A 27,591-nucleotide genomic window follows, 5' to 3' on the forward strand; every position below is an offset into this window, starting at 1 on the left:
ACAGCTAATTTATAAGAGACGAGGAAAAAGGCACTGCCTTGAGAATAACATATGGAGGATTCCAGAGGTCAAGAAATGACCTCAGTTCACTTGGGAAACTTTCACTGGTGTGAACCAGAGAGGCCCACTTGAAGCGACAGGCCTCTAAACGGCCCTGATGATGTTATTTTATCTTCTAGACAAAAGAGTTTCAAGACAAAAATCTTGAAATACAATGCTGTCTCCACGTTGGCTGGGATGCAGTGGAGGGGTTGAACACTCTTTCCCTCTGCCAGCTTTCGTCCTGATCCTAGGATTTAACCATTCTTTTCAGTTTAACAGAGTCCAATCAGGGTATATACATCTATTAATAAATCCTTATAGAAGTGGATTGTTTTCATGGTCTTTGGGTCTCTAGAAGCCAATAAATTAAACATTAAACAGAGCCCCAGATTATCTGTCTTCCTTCTCCCCTAATGCGTCTGCAAGATCATGTATTATCTCACAAGATTGGAATGTGACAGATTCTATTTTAAGTCTTCTGATGATTCTTTCATTTAGCCTTTCTGAGAAGCAGAGTTCAGAAGAATTTGTGTAACTTAGAGTTGTCTGCAGTTCACTGAATCTTGCAGTCCTGGTTTCAAAGAGGTCAGTGTCTTCTTTAAGGCCATATGGAGGCTCCAGTGTGTTCTCAGGAGAATGGAATCTTTGTGCTAAGAAACGATCTACAGAGCGTCCTTGACAACTCTATTCAGGGATGTATGACAGGCATTAGCTAAAGAACTTTGAGTACTTAAACAGTAGGTCTGTTTCAGTGGGCCCGATAAACCCTAAGGAATGAAGCTGTCTGTTGATTTGGAGATGTCCGATGGTTATGAAACTAGCAGGGGGAGCCTCCCACAAACAAGTAGATGCCACCCCAAGTTGTTGGAAAGCTGTGGCCATTCTTACTCCGTCTCCTTTCCTGACATCTGCCATAACCACCATCCATCTCCAGAACTTTCTCCCTAACTGAACTTATGTACCAATTAGACAGTAATGCCTCAGTCTTCTACTTCCCTTTGGAAATCACACAATATTTGTCTTTTTTTGTGACTGGCTTATTTCACCCAAGATTCGTCTATATGGTAGCATGCATCAGAATTTCCTTCCTTGCTAGTTATAATCTCATTTTGTGTATCCTAATTTGTGCATCCTTGGATACTACCTCTTTATTGTGAATAACGCTGCTGGAAATATGAGTATACAAACACTTTGAGGCCTTTCTTCCTAATCATCTTCATGGCATAGTCTCTGAAGTGCAATTGTTGGGTTATATGAGAACTGTTTCTAATATTTAGAGGGATCATGTATTGTTTCCTGCAATGGTGGTTAACATTTTGCATTTTTTATTGTCTTTTATTATTGGGTATAACATTTTACATTCTTACTAGCAGTACTCAGGAGTCCAGTTTTGCTAATAAGTTATCCTAATAAGTATGAGATGTTTCTTCTTGCAGTTTTTGTCATTATCATTTTGATAATGATTATGGGTTGAATATAGTTTCTTGGCCAATTGTATGTCTTCTTCAGAGATGTCGAAGTTGCTTGTCCATTATTTAGTTGGCCTTTTGTTTTGGAGTTGTAGATTTAAAAAATTATTCTGGATATCAATCCCTTCTCAGATACATGATTTGTGGATGTTCTCTCCCATTCTCCTTTTCATTCTGTTAAGAGTGTGTGTGTGTGTGTAATGTTGGTCAAAGCAAAAGATTTATTTGAGGTAGAAACAGGTATTTCACAGACCTGAGCTTCACCGTGAATCAGTAAACAGTTTTTAACTGTTACTATTTTCTATTTTATTTTTAACTGTCATAGGAGTGACAGGTGCAACTTTTGCAAAGGCCTATAAAAACCGCACGATATCAGACTAGGCTAAATGAGTTCTTTATTATAACAATTCTGCTTTTGTGAGTTGATTTTATATAAAGAAGATGGCATATGGGTCCTTATAAGATGAATGTGGGGTTTGAGTGTCAGTCAAAAGGATACTGAAATCAGAGTTGTAGATCTCAGGCTGAAACTCATGTCCAGACACTTGTCTGTGTCTATGTGCTAAATAGACAGTCATGGTGAAGGAAAGAAGGGATGAAGGATTAGGAAAGTGACTCTCAAAGGGGAATGGCTCTGCCTCTCGCCATTGCCTTGAGGATTATCTTCAACTTCTCTGACCACATAGAGGGCTCAATCTTCAATCCATTTTTTTCCCCTTCTCATTTCTCTTCTCCATTTTCCCCTTCATTGTTAGCTTTAGGAGAAAGACAGAAATCTAAAACTATCACTCATCCTCCCTGTAGACAGTTTGTTTCTTCCAGTCCAGGTTACTTTTTGGATTTTCATAATTTAGTTTCCATAGACCGCTTGGGATTTCCTTGATTTTGCCAAAAAGTCCTTCACCTTACATTGGAGAATACGTTTTTATGGCTAGTCTATCGATGTCAACTATCAACAAAAAGACTGAGATAACCTGAAGGGAAGGGACTATGCTATTTTTACAGGTATCCTGCTCAGAAAATCCATTGTCTCAGTGGCATGAAGGTCTCTCCAGGGAGACCACCGTGGAGTAATAACCTCCCCTGGCAGCTCCCCACCAACAGCTGCCTGTGAGCTGTGAGCATCACAAGATATTTTTCACCATCAGAGCATGACTTCAGTTTTTCCATCCCCACTGTGGTGAAAACTGCATCCTGCCTCTGGAAGCAGCATACAGGCTCCACACCAAGGAAGATTCTGTGTTAGATAATATTTCATTTTCCAGACTTTGGAAGAGTTCTTACGTTTGTCAGAGTAGCTCTGAATCATTTTGTGGTTGTTACTGGATTAGAATGGGGATACACTTTTCCTGAGCCTTTGCAGGAAAAGTCCCTCCCCTTTTTCATGAGCTTTTCTTGCTTGCTGAGTTAATCTCATTCTTTCATTTCTTTGTCTTCTAATCGTTTTATCAGATATGCATTTTGACAGAAGAGGGACTAGGATTTAAAGAAGGAGAAGGAAGAGGAGGAGGAAGGGGAGGAGGAAGAAAAGGAAGAAGAAGAAAAGGAGGAGGAAGAGGAGGAGGAGGAGGAGGGAAAGAAGAGGAAGAAGAGGCAGAGAGAGCTGTGGCTGGTATTGATGCATATATATAGAGAGAGAGAGACACACACACATATATATATAAACACACATACATACACATATATGTTGTATAAATGTGTCTATATATATAGCAGATTATCCTTTTTAACACATGAAAACTTAAATAAAACGAAAGTCTTACCTTTCCTAAGTAAGAGGGACTATCTCCAGCAGATTCTCCTAGGCTTTATGAGCACCATTAACTCTTCTCGCTTTCTTGAGAATACCTTTGGACTTCAACTCTTTTCCTGGGAAGACTTCAGCTGCTTAGGTTTTGGACTTGTTAGCCATTCATTGATTCATTCATTAATATTTATTTTTGTGTTGACACCAGGGTTTGAACTCAGGCCTCCCCTCCCATTACCAGCCATTTAAAAACTTTGCTTACCTGTCTAATCTATACACATTCACACATACATATGCACTATTGTGTTTTTCTGTAAAAGCTTAATTGTGGACAAATGATGCTGAGAGGTAATAAAAATGCTCATACCTTTTCTAATAAGCAACATAACTGTGGAGTGTAGACTAGGACTCAGGAGGATATGTCAGTGGGCCTGGAACGCTCATGGGCTCTGTTCTTGCTAGGGATCTCCCTTGGTCACCTAAGCCCCACAAACAATTGCATAGTTAAGGAGAGAACTGGGGCAAGTTGCTTCTGCCATTGTAACAAATTACCACCCACTCTAGGATTAAGAAAATATACTTTCTCTGTTTCTGGAGATTAGATAGAACTTCTGAAGGCTTCAGGGGAGGATACATTTCTTTCTTTCTTTCTTTCTTTCTTTCTTTCTTTCTTTCTTTCTTTCTTTCTTCCTTCCTTCCTTCCTTCCTTCCTTCTTTCCTTCCTTCCTTCCTTCCTTTCTTTTTCTTTAACTTTTAGCCCCTTTCTGACATCATTCCTACCTCTTACCTCTGTTGTCACTCTTCCTTGGTCTTCTGCTTCCCTCTTATAATCACCCTTGTAAATACTCTTGGCCCTTGGTGGGAGCCTGGCCTCATGGTAGAGTGCTTGCCTAGCATGCACGAAGACCTGGGTTTGATTCCTTGGTACCACGTACATAGAAAGAGCCGGAAGTGGTGCTGAGGCTCAAGTGGTAGAGCTCTAGCTTGAGGAAAGCCCAAGGACAGTGCTCAGGCTCTGAGTTGGACCCTGTGGACTGATAAAAGAAAAAAAACCCCTAGGTCCACAAAGGTGATCTAGGATCATTTCCTAGTGAAAGTCTTAGTTTAACCACATGTGCAAAGCCTTCGAGGATGAAGGGTACCATTTATAGATTCTGGTGATTTGCATGGGGCTGTCTCTGGTGGTGTTAGGAATATGACTCATACCTGATCACCAGAGGATCATACGTGATCTCCATGCATGGGAGTTATCTAAGAGCAGGCAACTTTCTTCCCTCCAGAGACAAAGACTGAAATTCTGACCAACCAGGCCACATGCTTAATACTGGGGACTTTTTATTCCCTGTCTCCATGTGATGCAGGTGGTTCTTAGGTTTTCTGATTCACTTGGGCAGGGAATGGAAGGGAAGAAGGTCATGTTTTTATCCACAGGCTCTGCTATTCACAGACTCAGTGGCAGTGGCAGGACACAACCTAACAGCATGTCGTTCACTGGCCCCTTATAGTGAAGACTCACAGGCATTGCCTGGCAACACCAGGTTCACAGTCTGTCCACCAGGGGAACCACCCATCACACTCTGTCCAGTGGTGGTGCCTGAGTAGATAGGTGTGAACTGCCCATCACACTCTGTCCAGTGATGGTGCCTGAGTAGTTAGGTGTGAAGTGTGAGCCACCAGCACCCAGAATGTAATCCTTTTGTACACTCACTACATAATAAAATTAAAGGAAGAAAAAATGGAAAGGATTCACTGAGTTGTGAGCATCTCCAGGCTTGTTTATTCTTGTCTAGTGATGATTCTGCAGGCTTTCACCTAATCTCAGGCACAAGAATTTTAAATAAATACTCAAAACTTTGTCTAGAGCTCAAGAATGATTTATTGTCCCCATTCCAAGGACTTTTCCCCACACATCACTTATAATTGCCACTTATCTTCTTTCTCCTACTTCTCCTCTTCCTCAACTCTCATTATCTATCTACCTAGGATTGTATTTGTTTCAGTCAATCCAGCTCCTCTTGTTCAAATATCTCAGTCACTTCAAGACATGTCAGAGGCCTGGGGCTCTATGACTTCACTGTGCATTTCTGTTTTCTTCTTTCTTTCTTTTAAGTTTGACTTTACAAAGATAAGTATTCTTTCTTGTTTTTCAGCATCAAATAGATTGCCATTATGGCAAAGGCACTCAGCCAAGTTAATGCTCCTGTCACTGTGTAGGCAAGCCCTAAGAAAAGGCAATCACCTCCGCTCCATGTCAGGGTGGACAGAACTACAGATTTCTCTCCTTGGAACCTGGTGACTGGAAAATCTAATAAGACTTGTTAAGGATCTGTCTCAGCACATCTCATCTCTACCACTGCAAACATGTGACATTGTTTTCTTTTTGTGAGTAAAATATTGGTTGAATATTTATTTTTATATGGTTCAACACAATAAAGCAATACTCTGTCTTGTTAGAATAAAATTAAGTGACAAAGTGGGATGCTAGTGACTCATGCCTATGGTCCCAGCTACTCAGGAGGCTGAAATCTGAGGATCATGGTTCAAAGCCAGCCCAGTCAGGAAAGTTAGTGAGGCTCTTCTCTCTATTTAATTACCAGAAGATTGGAAGTGACGCTGTGGCTCAAAGTAATAGAGTACTGTACTAGCCTGGAACAAAAGAGCTCAGGGACAGTGACAAGACCCTGAGTTCAAGCCCCACAACTAACAAAAATACAAAAATAGAAATGAATATTAAGTAACAAAAAGCCTTCTGTTGATATGGATATAATCTACAAGAGATTCAGACATACACAAATCTCAATTATTTGCCGTTCATCACATATCATTTCTTGGATGAATCCAAGAAAGGTAAAATAAATATAGATAGGTTTTACAACAAACCCAAACTTGGACTCAGGAGAAATGAAGCTAGTTCCTGAATAAGTTGAAGTTGGATGAGTTCCTACCTCAGGGGAAATTCTTCAAGAGTGAAAAACAGTCACAGCAAAAATAATTAAAAATAAAAGTAGGATAGTTGGTAAAGCATTATTGGTGGGAAAAACTGAAGATGTTGCATTTGCCTTTGTGTGGAAAAGGCTAGCACCCCTGCTGCTGGTGAGAAAATGTTTGAAGTGAGTTTGCTATCGTTAGCATTTCAATGACATCATCTCTAATAGGGCATGTGGCCTGAGGTTTTCAAACATCTGGTCCTTTTTTGTAAACGAAACTAATAAACAAACAGATTTCTCATAGCAACGGCAGGGGTCAGAGGCATTTCCCAGCAAAGCTCTTAAAAGGCCTCACTCAAATCATTTGGCAACATGCTATTTAAAGGCACAAGGAAACTTGTGAGGAAACTAGTTGTCTTTTGTTTTTCTTTGATATCAGAAATCTGCATTGTTACCAGGTCCTTGAGCACAAGCTGCCTGGGCTCTCCTTTCCAGTCCAGCCTCATCTGAATAGGAAGCTTTTCCTTCTGCATAGGCCTCAGCCTAGGCTTATTAGCCAGCACATTTCGTTGGTTACAACAGCTCCACACACAGTGCAAGCAGAGGAATAGAACTCAGAATTGAAACTGTGCATGGAAGATCTAGACTTGAGAGAGACCAGTTTTAAAGGAAATAGAGTTCGCAAACAGACAGCAATGAGGATAAACAGAGTCTCTCCTTCCTCATCTTCTGATCTCCTATTTGCTTCCTGAAAACAGGAGATAAGCCTCTTACATGAAAGCTGCCCTTGGTGTATGAGGAGAATATATATATATATATATACACATATGCACACATTTATATATATTAAAAAAAAACTCAGAAACTGAGATTTGAGGCCAAAGGAATCTGTGCAAAGAAACCTAGTTACACTAATCCTGATCTTTCTTGTTATTTCCACAATTGGCATGATTTGAAAACACACTGAATAAGTAATCAGGCTTAGTCCCTTCTTCAGGTCATTATTTTTCTTGTGAGAGTTCCCCTATAAATGTAAATAAAATGTGATGCTTTCTCCATTACTGTGTTTCATATTAGTCCCAGGTGGAGACCCCAAAAGAGCAGAGGGAAATGTTCTCTTTTAGACAGGATTAGAAAAGAACTGCATACTTCTCCCATCCCACCCATACAAATATAAGATAACTATACACTTTCTTTTTTCTGGTGCATGTATTCGATTGGAGAATAGCCTAGAATGAAAGAATTCAACAACCACTAGCCATGTTTTCATTCTCCTTCAGAAAGAAAAGTAACACAAAGGATACTATAGGATATATTGAAACTGTAGTTACCAGCGGGTAAGCCTTCTTTAAAGTAGTGTTCTCGAGAGAGCCGACGGTAGAGTTTTTTGAAAGTAGGAAAGGCCGCTGTCCGCATCCACACAATGAAGTCCTCATTGAGGAAGCCATTGTTCCTCGGGTCATCACTATCCAGTTCATAGATAGGTATGGACCAGGATGGGGGTTTTGCACTTCCTGTGAAAAGAAGATAAGGGATATGACAGAAAATCATCTCTAAAAAAAAAAAATCTAATGTACTATGTTGTCTCTCATCTCCTTTGCTGTCCCTTGGTTATCTCATATTGGTATAGTATCTCACTTTGTTATCTGATATATTGAATTTATTTGTATTTGGATATTTGAAATTTGATAGGGAAGGGGGGAAAACCAAGACGGGTGGGGGGTGGGAGGGGGAGGGAAACGGGTACCAAGACATGTGAAAGGGTATCAATGTATGTGAATTAATGCACCTTCTATCTGGCAAATATCATGTAACCCTTTTACTAATTACAATAAAAAAAAATCTAAGTGGAGATACTGGAGGCATGGCTCAATTTGGTGCAGAGCTAACCAATGAGTAAAAGTGGTCAGGTACTAAGTTTAAATCCTGGTCTCACAACTAAAAGAAAAAAGAGGGCTAGGAGTTTGGCCTAGTGGTAGAGTGCTTGCCTAGCATGCATGAAGAACCAGGTTCGATTCCTTGGTACCATATACATGGAAAAAAGTTGGAAGTGGTTCTGAGGTTCAAGTGGTAGAGCTCTAGCCTTGAGAAAGTCCAAGGATAGTGCTCAGGCCCTGAGCTCAAGCCCAGGACTGGAAAAAAAAGAAAGAAAGAAAACTAAGTGTGCATATAAGCTTATTTTTACACCACTAATAATGTTTTTGAAGACTAAGGAAATTCTCATGATAATTCTATAGGGCTTAAAAGAAGAGTGGGAGCCAGGCAATGGTGGCTCATGGCTATAAGTCTAGGTACTCAGAAGACAGATCTGGGGGTCATGCTTCAAAGCCAGCCTGGGCAGGGCAGTCTGTGGGGCTCTTATCTCCAACTATCTACCATAAAGCTGGAAGTAGAGTTGTGGCCCAAGTGGTAGAGCTAGGGACAGTGCCCAGGTCTTGAGTTCAAGCCCCAGATCCAGCACACAAAGTAAAGATAAATAGATTGGGATACTAACTTTTATGGACATTTTCAACTATAGTACATACATGTGAAACAGTGAAAAGAAGTGCAACAAAATACAAGTGATGAAGGTTTTCTTTAGTGCTATCATTACGATAGAAAATGCTTCCACTCCACCCCTGCCCAAAGATAGGATCTGGCTATGTAGTCCAGATTGGCCTTGAACTCACAGTCTCCCTGCCTCTATGTTTGTGGAAGATGGAGAAAAAAAACTCATTTCTTTCATTTCACTATTAATCTAAAGAGAGCAAATGAAAACCAGGAACAAATTTTCACATACAAAAAAAAAATCCCAGTCCACTTTAAGGTCAAAAGGAGTGACAAGCACTGATGAGGGTATGGAGGTGGAACTCTAGAAACACTCATGGAAAGCGCTATTGTTTTCTGTATTTTTGGTTCAGAAACTCAACCTTTAGAAATGCGGTCTAAGGAAATACCACAGAAGGGCGCAAGATGGGGCTCCGTGCAGCTCAGCGCTGTCTGGGAGAGCACAAAGCTAGAAGCAGGGGCAGGACAGAGTGGAGGGGCCCAGCGTGAATCATGAAAGGTAGTCAAACTTGGGCCAGGGCATAAAACTAGGGCAAGGGGAAGGGTGGTGCCAGAAGACACATCTGTTGGCTTTAGCCTTATTCCCATAGTTCCCACTTTCAGCCATGGGCGTGTGTGTCTCTTCTATTCTACAAGCAACTCCTGAAAACAGGACTGTCCTCATCTATTGTTTTCTTTAGCAGTTTGTCCAGTATCTGACACATAGCAGCTGTTCAATAAACACTTGATAAAGGGATGAAAGATTCCAATGAAATCTGTTCAAGTGAATAATAAAAACCATATTCAATCTTAAAATGCTAATCAACAAGAGTAAATTGTTTCATAGACTATTTTCCTACAACACAATTAGTTCTACTGTTAATAAGATGCCCAAAAAAGGAAGTTGGGATCCATTTTCCCCCCTCAACTCTTGAATACTAAAGCAACCCATACTTGTTTTCTAAGTATGGCTATAGTGCTTGCCAAAGTGCACATTAAGTTTGGTTCAAGTAACCTACTGAAGAACACTTATACACACTTCTACCTCCTCTCAACAAATTCTTGGCTGGAGGACCTTCCTAAGCACATATTGTGGGACTTGCACATTTTTTGGTCCTTCCCAAAATATTAGCCATTGCTGCTCAAGCATTTGCTCAAGATAAACTGCCTTTAGTGTCTTCACTGTGGATTTTCTCTTCTTTTTACTTTTTGGCTTAAGGTCATTGTGAATTCAAGCCATTGTGTGGTATGGAACCCTAATGTCCGAATGACCCAGAAGACTTGTGAAAAATGTATGCTCAAAGATTCCTCCCTTAACCTCCAATCCTGCTCCCTGCTGTGTAGCTAAAGGGTGTGAGAAACATATTTTAAGAGACATAAACTTCATTTGGGTTGTTTGAATTCATCCACGCATTCAACAACATTGTCTTGATTTCTCAGGCACAGGGATGCAAACCTGCATGAGATCTCATCCCTTTTTTCAAAACAATTCACAGACAGAGATGCTAACAGAATACAATGTGGTAACTCTTACAGTAGAGACCACAACAAAGTATAGCAGAAGATGGGAGAAAGCCAAGACCCTGTATATTATAGGCTTATAGTTTTGTGGTAAGACAGAGTAATAGCATGTCACCAAGTTCCTTTCAAAAGCTAGCAATGTAATGATAAGACACAGTGATGATACATGCGAGGACAGACCCAGATTATGTCAGCTGTCCATTATCCCATCTGATTCTGCATTGACTCCAAATAAATAGTGTGCCTACGATGTTATCCTTCCAGTGAGCAGTCAGTGTGTGAGCTTTGCCCATGTGCAATGAGGGGGCTTACTTCACTTGAGATCATTCATGAAAGGTAAGCAGAGCCCCTTTCAGTCAAAACATGATGCTACATAGCCCCATGACTCTTGCCAGCTTTTGAACATTCCAACTAGCTAGCTCACACTCTGAGGCTTGGCCCGTGAGCTGTGTGGAGCTGCCAGGCTGCAGGTCAGCGGGGTCAACAGCAAACGTGGGAAACTGTAGGTCTGCGTATGTGCACATGGCATGCACATGGGAATCAGGTGCTGACAGGAGTTTGAACTCTCTTGCAATGGTTACTTTTTTTATTTATTACATGCCATATATATTTTTTGTTGATGATATGAGTTTCTTAATTCCATTTAGTTGTAAAGAGCTAAAAAAAAAACAAACCCCAAATGTGTGTTTAATGTAAAGCTAAGTACAGTTTCTTGGGAAAGTTGATGAATCTGATACTGAAAATGTTGATTGACATGGCTCTCCCACGAGGCTACAGTGATGTGAATCACCATGTGAGGATGGAAAGGCATCAATCTGTTGAAGGGAATCAGATGTCAGTTCAAAGGTTTCTGAATAACTATGTGTGGAGTGCTCAACTGTAATGATGGCACTTGAGAGGCCGGCGCGGGAGGTTTCCCTCTCAAGACCAGCCTGTGCTACATAGAGAGTATGAGGCTAGCCTCAGCTTTCTAACAATTCCTGCCTCAACAAAGAAACACTTGTGGTTCGTTTAAGAAGATTATATCTAGAAAATGGTGAGACTCCTAGATCCACTTGTATATCATTCTGTGAGAGCATGACTTCTTATTAAGATCAAATGGAATTTCCTCAAAATTTCACCTCCCCCGCCCCGTTTTTTAAAAGGCAACATCTCACTGTCTACTCTCAAATTTTGAGTCTTCCTAAACCATCCCAAGCTCTGGGATTATAGACATGCACCATCATGCTGGTCTAGTTTCAGTGTTTTGTTTACTTACTTTTGGCAACTAAAAAGCAAAGCAAAACAAAACAAAAACCTTTAACTCATTGACTCTACTGGCATATGAAGAACTTTGTAAAGAATTAAATGAGACCAGTTTAACATGAATTTTCTCAAAAAGAAAAATTAGATAGTTAATTATAATAATGGCTTGACTGGGGATGGTTAGTGCATCACAGAATCTGAACAAGCCTGTTAAAAGTTTAATCATGAAGGTGCAACTTTTGACATTGTTATCAAGATTACTAAAAATTCAGTTAAAAATTTTAAGTTAGCCAGGTGTGGTGACTCATGGTTCAAAGTGAGCCTGGGCACTAAAGAACTCGAGACTTACCTCCAAGTAACCACTAGAAAACGGTAAGTGGCGCTGTGGCCCAAGGGCGTTGAGCTGAAGAGCTCAGAGGCGGTGCCCACGCCCAGAGTTCAAGCCCCAGGATCGACAAAACAAAAACAAAACTTTAAATGGTTTGTTTTTGTAGAATAATATAAATGCAAATTTGATGGTGCATAACATCAGATAAATTGTAAATTGAGAAATCAACAAAAAAGAAATGTACTTAATTACTTAACAAATTGTGGTAGTACATAAATAATTCACAATTTTACATAGCTCCTTTTCTAGCTTTATGATGATGAATTGCAAATATGAGTCTCATAAACTTTTGTGTCAAGGCTGGCTTTGAACCACAATCTTCAGATCTCAGCCTCCCGGGTAGCTAGGATTATAGGTCTGAGTCACCAGTACCTGGGAAAGACCTGTAGTTTTAGTAGATTTTAGTACACATATTTTACAGATCTGCCTATGTGATATCAATTTATGAATCAATAATTGAAAATTGCAAGTAAGCATGTAGTTGTTCTAGTACCTTCTTTTGCTCTAAAAATGCCAGTCTGCTTGGATAGTAAATTATGTGGTCATTTTAACTGTGCCTAAAGCAAGAAGTTTTGTAAGCACTGCCCTCTCATTCTTGGAAGAGGAAGGGGCACTTCTACTGTTTAAACATGGAGCTTCCCATTTGTCAAGCAGGTGCTCTCTACCACTTGAAGCATGCTCCCAATTGGCTAGATCACTTCATATTTCTTTTTTTTTTTTTTTTTTGCCAGTCCTGGGCTTGAGCTCAGGGCCTGAGCACTGCCCTTGGACTTTCTCAAGGCTAGAGCTCTACCACTTGAGCCTCAGTACCACTTCTGGCTTTTTTTTCTATGTATGTGGTACCAAGGAATCGAACCCATGTCTTCGTGCATGCTAGGCAAGCACTTTAACCACTAGGCCAAACTCCCGGCCCCACTTCATATTTTTTTATAGGCAATGAATTTGATGGGAAGGTTAGAGCAAAGGAAGTCAGTAAAGAAGACTCAAAAGCCTCTCCCCCACCCCTCACAAAAAGTAACTATTTTATATAAAAAAAATAAGAGTACTGAGCAACTGTATGGATCTTACCTTCAAATTCACCAGCAAGATTACTGGAAACTGGATTCTGAAATTTGATATACTTATCTGTCCACCATGAGAGTCCATTCTTTAACATTGGGACTTGGATCTGTTCAGATGCATGAAGGCTATAGGAAAGAATTATGGTATCTGAAAGGAAATTTAAAATTATGTTAGTTGTGAAAGCTACCAATTTTACAATCTTGCAAAGACTATACACAACTGAAAAATAATGGTTTTTTTTTGACACTCAACATGCTTATATATCATAGATCTCACAAGACTAGTCTTTTTCTTGCCAAGACTGAGTTTGTTATTAAAAAATACTTTGGGAAGGCACTGGTGGCTTATATCTGTAATCCTAGCTACTCAGGAAGGTGAGATCTGAGAATCATGGTTCAAAACCAGCCAGGGCTTTAAAGTTCATGAGACTTTAATCTCCAATGACTCACCAAAATGTTACAAGTGGAACTATGGCTTATGTGGTAGAATACCATCCTTTAGCAAGAAAAACCTAAGGGACAGCACCTAGGTCCTGAGTTCAAGCCCCATGAGTGGTGTGTGTGTATACACACACACCTACACACACACACACACACACACACACACACACACACAAATTCTATTTAAATTCTATTTAAATCATGCTTCCTGTGATTTTTGGATCTCTGGCAAGGGAGAATGCACTTGTGAATGAAATTCCATACACTGTTGTATCCTTACCAAGGAGACGTGTGTGTAACACACACACACTCACACATATACACACATATACACATATATACACATATGTATTGCTTTGCTTTTTAGTCACCACAAGTAAGTAAACAATTAAAACACTGAAACTAGACCATATATATGTTGCTTACATACTTCTGAAAAAGGACATCATAGAGAGAAGACAAGGTTACCTACCATTAAACATGCTGTTGGCAATAGCACCACAAGGAATGAAGGGAATCTTATCTTCAGACATTTTGAATGGATCACAGCCATGAACGTTCTGTATGCAAGATGATACAGAAATAAGAAGTGTTTCTAGCACTCTCTTAGAAATTTAAAAGAGGGAACATTGGGAGTATAACAAAGCACACATTAATTAAGTTAAAGATTATGATTGCTAGCTATTTTTCCCAGAAAATGGCTCACTTAGACTATGAAATTTTGGGTTTTAGAGATATATATGCAATATGTAGGCGTATAAATATATTTTACCTAACTAAAAGTATATAGCGTACAGGAAGAAATTTAACTTTCTTGCTATCCAATATATAACACTGAATCTTTAAAAAACACTTTTGTTGTTGAAGTATAACGTATATTCAGATCAAGCACCGACCATGACTGTACAGCTAGATGACTAGCTGTGGACATCACCAACAATCCATCTGGGCAACTGCAAGAATACATTTTTACAACAGTGGTTCCTCCAAAACCATCTGGTTTGCAGGCCAGGAGTGTGCCCTCATGGTAGAGTCCTTGCCTAGCATGCACGAAGCCCTGGATTTGATTTCTTGGTACACATACACAGAAAAAACTGGAAGTGGTGCTGTGGCTCAAGTGGTAGAGCACTAACCTTGAGAAAGCCCTAGGACAGTGCCCAGTCCCCGAGTTTGAGCCCCAGGACTAGTAAAACAAATCATCTGGCTATCACTTTCATAGAATGTCATTATGGACAATGTTTTTCTTTAGCTTTGCTTAGTGGCAGCTAAAGATCATCTTCAAGATTAAAAATTTGTAATACTAGTTCTTGTATTGTAATCAATAGACTCAAAGATTTGAAAACCAAAGACTCTTAGTTCGATTAAATATAATTCCAATTAGGAAGGATAAAAATCTTCATTTTCCTTGTAAGAAGGACAGTGTCAGAATCAAAAAGCCAAATGGAGACAGATCTCTCAAAATGGTACATGAAAAGAAAACGATTTAGTTGGTTTGACTCATGACAATTCTCTAGGGAGGAATAGAGCTTTCTCTAACAGTTACCTAGATCCTTCTCAAGTATTTCTGTTCTGTAACTCTCTTTTGAGCTCATTTTTCATCTTCCTGTTTGAAAGAACTATCTGGCTTTAAAAGAAACAAAGTATTACACCACAGTAAATAAAGCCTTACCATAATATTCTTACCCATCAGTTGCGTATTGCTTCTGGAAAGAACATATCGGTAGAGGTTTTGGTAGAAGCCATATAACTTGTAGTACATATAAACATTACCCTGTTTGGGAGAAAAACAAGATGCAAAAAGAGAATAAGAAAAATTAAGTATATTATTAATAAACACTAATAATAAATTAAAAAGTAATGCAGAAATAAACTGATGGAAACTGTTAAGATTCACCCTGAAAATAGAAATGTAAGAAATCACTGTTGGGCAGGGTGCTGGTGGTTTCACCCTTGCAATCCTAGCTATGGAGGCAGCTGAGATCTCAGGATTCAAGTTCGAAGCCAGCCCAGGCAGGAAAGATTGTGAGATTCATATCTCCAATGAACCAGAATACAGCTGGAAGTGGAAGTATGGCTAAAGTGATGGCGTGCCAGCCTTGAAGGGAAAAGCGAATGGCAGAGTATGGAGCCCAGACCCTGAATTCAAGCCCCAGAGCCAGCACACTCACAAAATCACTCCTGGGGAATCCTGGCCTATACAGAATTATTGTAATGAGCCGGGGTGTGGAAGGGGGTGGGGGGATTCCGCATGACTCCCTGGAGGATGCTGAGAACTGGCAGGATGTCTGCCCAGGTAGGAGCTGTGAATGAGCGCCTCCAGCAGCCGTAGATCTCCCAGCTATCGAACCCGGGCTTGTAGCAGTCAGCAAAACTAAACCTGCAGACGTGGTGATGGAGGCTTACAGTCGTGGCCAGAGCACTGTTGGAGAGAACTATGTGCAGGAGCTGCTAGAAAAAGCAGCACATCCTAATATTCTATCTTCATGTCCTGAGATCAAACGGCACTTCATTAGCCACTTACAAAACCAAAATGTCACCAAATTGATGCCATCCCTAACCTGTTCATGCTGGAAACAGTGGATTCTGTGAAGTTGGCAAAGTGAACAGCTCCTGGCAGGAAAAAGAAAGTTCTCCAGAAAGATTAAAAGTTATGGTCCAGATGAATACCAGTGGAGAGGAAAGGAAACGTGACCGTCTGCCTTCTGACATGACAGCCATGGGGGAACATGTCAATGCCCCAGCCTGGAATTCGTGGGGCTGATAACCAGACTTTCAGGTGTTACTGTCCCTGTGAGAGGAGCTGTGTAAAAAGCTGAGATCCCTGCTGACCAGGTGGAACTGAGCAGGGCCATGTCTGTGACTTCCAACATGCAATTGAAGTAGGATCTACAAATATATGAATAGGAAACACCATTTTTGGAGAATAAGATTTCTCAAAGAAACCTACCCCAGACAAGACCACAGCAGACTTGAAGGGCCCAGTGGGTGACACAGGAACACTGAGCTGAGGACTCCTAAGAAGACCAAGCATGCTCTAACCTAGGCTTCCACCATGATCCAGCCCATTCCTGCTCTCCTGTGTCGTGGCTAGAGCACTGAGGATCGCATGTGCTGATAGAAAGAAACCAATCATGCTTAGTCTTTGACATAAGATGCTGATTTTTCATATGGTATGTATTTAGTATTATAATTTTTTTTTTCCAGTCCTGGGCTTGAGCTCAGGGCCCGAGCACTGTCCTTGGACTTTCTTAAGGCTAGAGCTCTACAACTTGAGCCTCAGCACCACTTAGGGCTTTTTTTCTTATGTATGTGGTACCGAGGAATTGAACCCGGGTCTTTGTGCATGCTAGGCAAGCACTCTACCACTAGGCTGAACTTCCGGCCCAGCCAGTTTGTGTGTGTGTGTGTGTATGTGTGTGTGTGTGTGTGTGTGTGTGTGTGTGTGTGTGTGTGTGTGTGTGTGTGTGTGTGTATGCCAATCCTGAGGGTTGAACTCAAGGCTTGGGTCTTGTTCCTATACGTTTTTGCTCAAGGCTAATGCTCTACCACTTGATCCACAGCTCTATTTTTGGCTGTTTTGGGGGGTTAATTGGAGATAAGAGTCTCATGGACTTTTCTGCCCAGTCTAGCTTTAAACCTCAGTCCTCAGACTTCAGCCTCTGAGCAGTTAGGATTATACCCATGAGCCACTGGCACCTGGCAAAACTTAGCCACTTACAAGAGAACATCTCTGGGACACTGAAGTGAGATGCTGGACCAGGATGAAGGGAGAAATTGCAACAAAATCCACAGAGAGCGCTGGTGTGAAGGCAAACAAGGCAGGCTTGACTTACTAGGAATGATAGATTACATTTCTTACTCCTGTGACTATAGACAATATGATAGCCACAGAATGGAATTTACCATACATTTTCTTGGAAGCCAAAAAGAGAACTCTACTAGAGCTATATGCTCATATAAATGACACAGTAAACCACACGTGCGGCCAGCATTTGCCACACTAGGGACTTCTTGGCAAGGATCCTCAGTCCAAGCTTTAGTTTACCAAGGCCCTTTCCAAGATCACAGTCTTCCAAGGGCCCGTTCTGTCCTCCATTGGACACAGCATCCTCCATGCTGATGTGCTTCCCCTCATTCCTTTAACAGTGGACATTATCTGGGATGGATCCAGGTCTAGACAAGGGCTGTTCTTGAGTTTCCTGCTGAATATTCAAGGCCTTGCTCCATCTTGGACTCAGCGGGTCCCAAACTAAGTAATCATGTCCTGAAAAGCTTCTTTTATCTCTCTCCTTCCCTCCTTCATCCTCTCTTTCCCTAGGGCAGTTGCTGACTTGTGCTCCAACAGCTTCTCAGCCTCCTAGTCATTGCCATGTCCCTTGCATGTGTTGCCCAGTCAGTCTCCTCTTGTCTAGGCCTGTCTGGGTATCTGCTTCTTACAGGATCTGCACTAACACGAAACTTTAATCAGCCCAAGAATAGGGACTTCTCTTAATATTTCTTTACTATCTCTCATCGTGCTGACAATCAAGCCAATCTCTTTGGAATGAGGCAACTGCATGTATAGAATGACTTGGAATGAAGGGATCCAAAAGTCCCATCAGGTGAGGTCTCTGACGTTAACTTACTAGGTCATCTTGATGAAGTCACTCACCTGCTCAGCCCATTCATTTTCTCATAAAAAATGGATAGTGAGATTGAGTAATCTCAATAATCCTCTCCTAGGATGACAGGTAGGATATAAATCTGATTGGCTATAAAAGTCATGTCATAAGTTTGGTTAAAGAATCTTGAAACTGGGCTGGGAGCATCGTCTAGCGGTAGAGTGTTACCCAGCATGCGCGAAGTCCTGGGTACCACATACTCAGAAAAAGCCAGAGTGGCGCTGTGGCTCAAGTGGCTCAAGTATGCTTGAGCAAAAAGAGTCCAAGGGCATTGTCTAGACCCTGAATTCAAGCCCCAGGACTGGCAAAAAAAAAAAAAAAAAGAGGCCAGGAGTTTGGCCTAGTGGCAGAGTGCTTGCCTAGCATGCAAAAAGACCAGGGTTCGATTCCTTGTTACCACAAACATAGAAAAGCCAGAAGTGGTGCTGTGGTTCAAGTGGCAGTGTGCTACCCTTGAGGAAAAAGCCCAAGGACAGTGCTCAGGCCCTGAGTTCAAGCCCCAGGATTGGCAAAAAAAAATCTTGAAACTTAGAAACAAAGGAGAATAATAATACCAAAGAAGTCAAATGGTGGTGTAGGAGCACAGTAATATATAAGACTTGTCACCACCTCCTCCTCATTATTATTATTATTATTATTTTGAGTCATGAGGCTTGAACTCGGCCTTGATACTATCCTTAAGCTCTTCAGCACAAGGCTACCACCCAACCATGAGCCAAGCTCAAGGAGCCCACTTCCTGTTTTCTAGAGGTTAATGGGAGATAAGAGTCTCAGGTCCTTTTGTGCCCAGACTGGCTTTGAACCCTGATCCTCTGATTTCAGCCTCTTGAGTAGCTAGGATTACAGGTGTGAGCTACCACGCCTGGCTCATTTGTTATTATTATTTTTAATTACATTTAAGTAGTCATCCAAAGAGTTTCATTCATAAATCAATTTATAAGTACAACTGATCCTGGTCAGTTTCACCCCTGTCATCATTTCCCCTCATCCCTCCCAACCCAACTCCTCCCAACAGTTTTCTTAGTTTCATATGGCATGCATTCAATATTATAATTTTTTTTTTGCCAGTCCTGGGCTTGAGCTCAGTGCCTGAGCACTGTCCTTGGACTTTCTCAAGGCTGGAGCTCTACCACTTGAGCCTCAGCACCACTTCCAGCTTTTCTTTTTCCTATGTAGGTGGTACCGAGGAATCAAACCCAGGTCTTCATGCATGCTAGGCAAGCACTCTACCACAAGGCCAAACTCCCAGCCCTAGTATTATAATTTTGGAAACCATTTGATGGAATTGTAAGACATTATTATGGGTATTTAAGTAGAAGTTTATCAGTGCAGTCATTTGAATTTTTTTGTGGTAATGGGGTTTGAACCCAAGGCCATTTGAGGCATCCCTACAGGCATCCCTGGGCGTTAATCCCATTGGTAGTAGGTGTCAATGGTGTAAGCTGTCGTGTCTGGCATTGGTTGAGTTCTCCAATTTCACTTACCTTCATTTTCTCTGGAAGCTTAAAGGGAATAGAACAGGTGCATGCTTTCCTAAACTGAGAGGCATCTTCCCGCAATTCATGACAATCTGCACATAGCTTTGTGTAATTAATCTGTCAGGCAGGGAAGAAGGAAGTATTAAGCTATATAAATACATATCTTACATTTCAAGGCTTGAGTTCATAGACATTTTCAACCTGTCTCAGGTGTGCAACCTGAGACATGGTAAAGGGCAGGCCCTGCCAGCACAGATGTTTCTGGAGTGTTTGGTAGAAGTTAAGACTTCTTACAGTCATACATTTGGGTACTTGGCAGCATCATTAAAAATATCCTCCGCAATCCCTCCAAATAATGTAATTAAAAAGGGAGAAGTGATCTGAATAGATAGTTTTCAAAAGAAAAACTTCTCAAAAGAAAAATGTTCAAGGGGCCAGGAGTTTGGCCTAGAGGTAGAGTGCTTGCCTAGCATGCACAAGGACCTGGGTTTGATTCTTTGGTACCACATACATAGAAAAAGCTAGAAGTGGTGCTGTGGCTCAAGTGGTAGAGCTTTATCCTTTAGAAAGCCCAAGGACAGTGCTCAGGCCCTGAGTTCAAGCCCAAAGAAAATGCCCAAATAAATCCAAATCAGCACATGATATATACTTACTCGTGGATGTTTATGTTTGCACTACAATAGCCAAGTTATATCAGCAGTAGCCAAATTATGGACTCACCCTAAGTGCCCATCAGTTGATTAATGGATCCAGGTATGCACACATGCACACACGTATTCACACACACACACACACACACACACACGTATACACACACACAGTGCAATAGTATTCTGACACAAAAATAATGAAATCATGGAAAACTGGAATCGTTAAGTGAAATCGTTAAGCCAGATTCAGAAGGTCAAGTATTGAATGATTTCCTTCAGATGTGGAATTTGGGGCAGGGGAAGACCTGGAATTAGCAGGGGACTATTAAGAAAAAAAGGAGCCGGGGTAGAGGAACAAGAGAGGACAGTAAGCGATGAATATAATCAAAGAATGTTATAAGTATGTGTAAAAATAGCAAACCCAAACCTATTACTTTTAATTTATATATATATAGTAAAGACTGACTTTAAAAATGCAGACCACTGATGAGCATATGAAAAAATAATCAGTGTTTTCATCCATCAGAAAAATGTATCTGATGGGGGGTGTGGGGGGGAGGGTAATGGGTACCAAGACATGTGAAAGGGTATCAATGTATGTGAATTAATGCACCTTCTATCTGGCAAATATCATGTAACCCTTTTACTAATTACAATAAAAAATATGATCATATAAAAAAAAGAAAAAAGAAAAATGTATCTGACCTTGAAAGGGTGATGACCAGAAATGCAAAAACTAACAAAGGCTGGTAAGGACACAGAGAAAAGGGAAGTCTTATGCATTGTTGGTAGGAATATAGATTCGTGTGTCTTCTACAGAAAATAGGAGGCAGGGTACTCTGAAAGCTAAAGCTGGAACTAGCATATAATCCAGCCATCCTGCTTCTGGATTATCTATCTGATCGAAATAAAATCAGCACATCAGAGAGATACCTCCATTCCTATGATTACTGCAGCACTGAGACAGGTGAATAAGGACAAAGTGCCATACATACACCTCAATATTATTCAGCCATCAAAAGTAGAAAATCCTGTTATCTTGCAGCAACATGATGGAACTGGAGGATGTTTACTAAGTGAAATAGACCAGACAGCAAGTCAAATATGGTCTGTCATCACTCAGGTAGTATCTGACCCAGTTGATGTGACAGTGGAATAGTAATTAGCCATGGGTTAGGAAGTGTCCGGGGAGGTGCGGTTAAAGGAGGTGTGGTTAAAGGCAGATTGGAGAATAAGTTCTAGATTTCTAGGCACAGATGTGTGACTGTAGTTTATTACACATTTTATAAAGATAAAGAAAATCCAGCTATCTCTAGAAAGAAAGAATGAGGGACTGGCACCTGCTGGCTCAGTACATTGGATGCATGTAAGATGCCACCTTGCCCAAAGAGGACAATCATTCTTTAATTACACAGAAAAACCATTGAATACCAATAGTTAAGCCCCAGTGGTGGGCCTTTGGATCTGGCCTTCACTTTTCCTTGCCCTCCTCCACCTTTTCCTCCTACCACTCTGCCAGTGTGAATAGCACCTCACCTTGCCAGGGGCTTGTACCCCTCTCTAGGTTCTCAGCCTCAGAGTCAAGAGAGGGGTGGGTGGCTCCTGTCATCTGGAACCCCATGGAGAATTAGACCCTTCTTATTTTATAATCCTAAAGCTGAAAACTCTTGGGAACTGCATTACAATGATAAGATAGTGCAAACCTCTATTTTCTTGGTGCTCTTTGCAGACAGTATAAGAATGATCCCCATGCAAAGGCAGAAGAATCCTGTGGTAAAAAAGATGGAGAGGACAGCAGTGGCAGAGAAGCGGAGGTGGTAACCATGCAACTTCTGCTGCTTCAACGCAGTGTTGTCTGGCTGTCTGGACTGGTATTCGAACGGCATTTCCATGTGCTCTGTAAGTGATTGAGATATATTTTGGGAACATTCAGAACATTCCCAAACTCACAGAAACCCTCACAATGGTAATATCATTTGGAGAATTGCACAAACCTTTCGTTGTCATTGTGATGTCTTTTCTGCTTCCTTGCCTTGTTTCTCAGCCAGACATCTTATCCACCAAGAGCTTAGCTCCCTTCAATCCTCTATTGCTGGGTATATTGAAGATAGGCCTGTTCTGTTAAATGCTCTGTCCAGGAGTGACAGGCCCTGGCAATGCCTGTGAAAACCAGCATCTGCCAGCACTCAGGGCGTCCCTAGGGGCTGCTTCTGGGGTTGGTGACTGAAAGCAGGAACTGGATTTATCTTCAGGAATGTACTTAAATTCTTAGAGGTGAATACAGCAAGTTAGAGCTGTTTCCTTTTCCTTAGGTTGCTGCTAATGTGAGTATAAACTAAATTGGCAAAATGCTCTGGGATTATAGCTTTCTTTGCCATTGGTGATAATAAGGAAGAAGCACTCGTGGAATTGGAATGGAATGGGGGTGTTTGATTTCAGCAGCTTCAATTTGTTGCTCATTCATACAGAAGATCCCACTAGACACATATAGACTAAAAACACCAGGGACAGGAAACTGGGGGAGAGCAAAGGGAGACACTGTCCAGAAAGATTTAAGAAAGAGTGACGCCTCTGCACAACACCTTAATAATAACAAATTACATTTTTAAAAAATCTCCTACTTTCTTTCAGGTACATGCTTTGATATAGCTTAAATGAGGCTAGAGAAATAGAATCAGCTAGGTGTTCAACCTTGCTGTCTGACATTAGATATCGGTTGGAATTCTCTCCCTAATTAGAAATATAATAATGTTAAACTGCTAAAATTAATAATTGCTTCTCTTATAACTGGGATTAAAAATTGGGGAGGTAGAAGTAGAAGGACCAACGATAGTCTAAAGTTGGCTTGGGGAAGAAAATTGGATACCTTATGTTTAGCACAGGAAAAGCCAAAAACTGGGCTTGGCTCAAATGGTAGAGCACTTGATTAGCAAGGGTGAGTTGTGAGTTTGACAGTCAGCAGTACTTCTAAACAAAAACAAAAAGAAATACACAAGCAAACAAAAATCCTGGCATGAACGGTGACTGTCATAGCTCACGTCCATAATCCTAGTTATTGAGATCAGAATCTCAATCCCAGGCCTGCTCAGGCATTCTTGAGGCCTCTTTTCAACCAGTGAAAGCTGGGTGTAGCAGGACACAGGTGGCTCGTGCATTTAATCCTAGTTATTCAGAAGGCTCAATTTTCAAATCTTAATTTTATATATCCTTAAAACTATTTTGTTTTGTTTTTTTTTTTTTTTGGTGATACTAGTGCTGGAGCTGAAGGCAACTCACTTGCTAGGCAGGCATTTTACCATTTGACCCACATCTTCAGTCCTTTTTCTTCTGGTTATTTATTTACTTTTTTTTTTTTTTTGCCAGTCCTGGGGCTTCAACTTGAGCACTGTTCTTGGGTTTTCTCAAGGCTAGAATTCTACCACTTGATCCACAGCACCACTTCTGGCTTTTTCTGTGTATGTGGTAAGGAGGAATTGAACCTGACTCTTTGTGGATGCTAGGAAAGAACTCTACCAGACTTTCTGGTTATTATTATTATTATTTTGCCAATCCTGGGCTTGCACCTAGGGTCTGAGCACAGTCCTTGGACTTTCTCAAGTCTAGAGCTCTACCACTTGAGCCTCAGCACTGCTTCCGGCTTTTTTCTATGTATGTGGTACCGAGGAATCGAACTCAGGTCTTTGAGCATGCTAGGCAAGCAGTCTACCACTAGGCCAAACTCCTGGCCCATTCTGGTTATTTTTTTTCTATGTATTTGGTACCAAGGAATCGAACCCTGGTCTTTGTGCATGCTAGGCAAGCACTCTACCACTAGGCCAAACTCCCGGCCTATTTTTTAAAAACAGCATCTCACTCTGTCCCCAGGCTGGGCTAGACTCTGATTCTCTATTTACAGCTTTCACCCAAATGGAAAGACAAGTACATTTCACCATATTCAGCCTCTTCGGGCCCCCTGCTCCCACCCCGCTCAAAGCTAGTGATCTACCACTTGAGCCAAAGCTCCATTTCCAGATTTTTAGTGGATAAGTGGGTAATTGGAAAAGACTCACACAGCTTTCTTGCCTGGGCTAGCTTCAGACCTCCTTAATCCTCAGATTTCAGCCTCCTGAGTGGCTAGGATTATAGTCTCAGTAGCTAGTGATTGGCACAGGCATTTCTAAATCTCTCCCTCCCTCCCTCCCTTCCTCCCTCTCCCTCTCCCTCCCTCTCTTTCTCTCTCTGTGTCAGTTGTGGGACTTGAAGTCTGGGCTTGGACACTGTCTCTGAGCTCTTCAGTTCAAGGCTACTGCCCTATCGCTTGAGCCACAGTGCCACTTCCTGTTTTCTGGTGGTTAATTGGAGATAGCAGTCTCATACACTTTTATGCCCAGGCTGGCTTTGAACTGTGATCCTCAGATCTCAGCCTCCTGATTAGCTAGGATTACAGCTGTGAGCCACTGGCACCCAGCTTAAATCTTCTTTTATTAATATTAGACAAAGAAGACAAGCGGAGGAATTTTTTTTTTTTTTTTGCCAGTCCTGGGCTTGAGCTCAGGGCTTGAGGACTGTCCTTGGATTTTTCTCAAGGCTAGAACTCTACCACTTGAGCCTCAGTACCACTTCTGGCTTTTTCTAAGTATGTGGTACCAAGGAATTGAACCGGGTCTTTGTGCATGTTAGGCAAGCACTCTACCACTAGGCCAAACTCCTGGCCCATGCTGGAGGAATTTTGTGTCAAAGGCTATGACTTTGGTAAATGTTGTCTGGCTTAAAAGAATACAAAGTAAATGCAAATATTTACTATAGTAAGACGTTTCCAATTTACAGTTTAATCTTCCTACTTGTGAAATTGGAAAAAGGCAAAATACAAATGGAAAATTTTCAGCATGTTGTCTGAATGGCTAAGATGACTTGTTATCATGTGAGATGACAGTGAAAACTTTTAATTATTACCTACTATTTCTTTTATATGAGGAAGAACTTGGGTTTCACAGGTCATCACAGGCTGAGATTAGACTATATATGCAAGTGTGGAGTCCAAAATAGCAGGTATGATTGAGTGGGAGTATACCACATAGATAATGTCTAGTGAAGGGATATGTATACAATAAATTAATCAGAATGGTATTTCTTACACTTTTTATAAAAACCATGAAACTAGGCCTGGGGGTGTGGCCTAGTTATAGAGTGCTCATCTAGCTAGTATGTACCAATTCCTGGGTTTGATTCCTTGATACCACATACACAGAAAAATCCAGAAGTGGTGTTGTGGCTCAAAGGGTAGAGGCACTAGCCTTGAGAAAGCCCAAGAACAGTGCCCAGGCCCTGAGTCCAGGCCCCAGAACTGGTTACCCCCCCACAAAAAAACCCAACCCCCCAAAGCCCCATGAAACTAGCTGGCTAGTTGCAGTGGCTTATTCCTTTAATCTCAGCTATTTGGGAGGCTGAGATTGGGAGAGCTATGACTCAACACCAGCCAAAAGTTGGAGATCCTATTTTTTTTTTTGCCAGTCCTGGGGCCTTGAACTCAGGGCCTGAGCACTATCCTTGGACTTTCTCAAGGCTAGAGCTCTACCACTTGAGCCTCAGCACCACTTCTAGCTTTTATCCATGTATGTGGTACCGAGGAATTGAACCCGGGTCTTCATGCATGCTAAGCAAGCACCCTACCACTAGGCCAAACTCCCAGCCCCTAGAGATCCTATTTTAATCAATAAATTAAAACAAACAAACCTCCACCACCAACAAAAAAACCCCAAAGTAACCAAGATCTTAAGCTAAAGAGAGCTTCACAAGTACTGTATTGGTCCTCATTCTCCAGAAACACAGCACCAACTGATGATATGATTCTATATATCTATGTTGTCAGGAACTGGCTTACACGATTAGAGAGACAATTTCCGAAACCTGTACAGTCAATACTCAGAGGATCGAAGGCCAGCAGGCTGGTACAGCCTCAGTAAGAGCCAATATTTCAGTTGGGAGAATTCTCATACTCGGGGGAGGGTCAGCTTGGTTCTATTAAGGCCTTAAACTGATGGGCTGACGAGGCCCATTCAACTATCTGTTTTAATCTAAGGCTACCAATTTTGTGGGCCTGGTGGAATGGATAGGTAAAGATTAGTCATCAAAGGAAATACAGCATTTTTGACTGCTTTTTTCTTTTTTCTTTTTTTTTGCCAGTCCTGGGCTTGGGCTCAGGGCCTGAGCACTGTCCCTGGATTTTCTCAAGGCTAGGGCTCTACCACTTGAGCTACAGCACCACTTCTGGCTTTTTGCTATGTATGTGGTACCGAGGAATCAAACCCAGGTCTTCGTGCATGCTAGGCAAGCACTCTACCACTAGGCCAAACTCCCGGCCCCGATTGAGTGCATTTTTGATAGATATATCTCGATCTATCTATAGAGACACATATATACGTATATATACATTTTATTTTCACCAGTTTTATCTGTTCATAATAAAACCTACTTTAAGTTGGAAATTATACTTCATATGTTTTAGTCTTCAATAAAATGAGGGCCTCAACCTTGACAGCACTATTGAAATTATGGTCCAGATATTTCTTGGCTGGGTAGAGTAGTGTAATGTTTAAGAGCATCTCAGGCCTCTTATCTGTTAAATAGTAGTTACAACCCCCGATGAAATGTTTGTATTAGCCCACTCCCACCATGGTTCTAGTAACTAGACATTACAAATGTCTCCAAGAAGCAATGTTACCGATGGATATGTCTAAGACAATTTGTTAGTATCTATTGTGTAACAGTAGAAATAGTACAGTGAGCTGGGCACATATGGCTCACAGCTTTAACTCTAACTACTCAGGAGGCTGAGGTCTGAGGATGGCGTTTTGAAGTCAGCCGGGGCAGCAAAGCCCATGAGACTCTTACCTCAATAAACAACTACTTAGAAAACTGTAAGTGGCTCAAGTGGTAGATAGCGCCAGCCTTAAGCCAAAGAACTCTGAGAAAAGAGGCAAGGCCCAGAATTCAAGCCCCAGGTACAGAAAAAAAAATTCCAGAGTTTTAAATTCTTGCTCTTCTTTTAATTATGGCAGACAGCTTTCTCAGGCATTGCATTTCCTGTACCTGTTTGGATGCAAGCATACTAAAGCAGCTGAGTGTAGGACTGGGAGGATTCAATCATATGTACATACTTATATATATTTATAATGTTCAGACAGATGGTCATTTAGTGGGGTTAAGAGGATCACAGACTTATTTTTTTGCTAAGGCTGGCTTTGAACTGTGAATCTCAGATCTCAGCCTCCTAAGCAGCTAGGATTATAGGCATGAGCCACTAGTGCCCAGTTGATTGGTCTAAATTTTGACAGAAATATAATAATGCCTTAATTTGCAAATTTGTTCATTTGAAAAATCATGCTTCAGTGGCTGGGAATGTGGCTTAGTAGTAGAATGCATGAAAAACCTGGTGGTGGTGCTGGAGCTCAAGTGG

General features: G+C 41.2%; 1 protein-coding gene and 1 pseudogene across 2 annotated transcripts; one reads left to right on the forward strand and one right to left on the reverse strand.

The window, feature by feature from the left end:
- Positions 1-5,110: 5,110 nt before the first annotated feature.
- Positions 5,111-26,096, reverse strand: LOC150069442 (cell cycle control protein 50C-like). Of its 2 annotated transcripts, XM_090347330.1 has the most exons (8): positions 26,017-26,096; positions 21,860-22,053; positions 19,513-19,623; positions 15,037-15,138; positions 13,840-13,927; positions 12,934-13,074; positions 7,490-7,699; positions 5,111-5,566 (listed from the first exon to the last, which is right to left on the reverse strand). In XM_090347330.1, exons 2-8 carry the CDS (start codon positions 22,046-22,048, stop codon positions 5,376-5,378), a joined length of 1,032 nt encoding a protein of 343 aa, XP_090203456.1. In that variant the 5' UTR covers positions 22,049-22,053; positions 26,017-26,096; the 3' UTR covers positions 5,111-5,375. The 2 variants fall into 2 exon arrangements, with proteins under 2 accessions (XP_090203456.1, XP_090203447.1); XM_090347321.1 differs by lacking the exon at positions 26,017-26,096 and having other exon boundaries at positions 5,111-5,563; positions 21,860-22,085.
- LOC150069443 (pyridoxal phosphate homeostasis protein pseudogene) lies at positions 15,631-16,375 on the forward strand (annotated as a pseudogene).
- Positions 26,097-27,591: the final 1,495 nt, after the last annotated feature.

The sequence above is a fragment of the Megascapheus bottae genome, chromosome 1 (assembly GCF_031878675.1).
Source record: "Megascapheus bottae isolate mThoBot1 chromosome 1, mThoBot2.hap1, whole genome shotgun sequence".
Classification (NCBI taxonomy): domain Eukaryota; kingdom Metazoa; phylum Chordata; class Mammalia; order Rodentia; family Geomyidae; genus Megascapheus; species Megascapheus bottae.

Bases quoted from the DNA above. Each gene is read 5' to 3' on its own strand.
- LOC150069442 (XM_090347330.1), bottom strand. From the start codon at position 22,048: ATGGAAATGCCGTTCGAATACCAGTCCAGACAGCCAGACAACACTGCG. The intron at 13,075-13,839 runs GTAGGTAACCTT...ATTTCCTTTCAG, and splicing joins TGCCAACAGCATGTTTAATG to ATACCATAATTCTTTCCTAT. The intron at 5,567-7,489 runs GTATCCTTTGTG...AACAAGTCTTAT, and splicing joins CAGTTTCAATATATCCTATA to TAGATTTTCCAGTCACCAGG.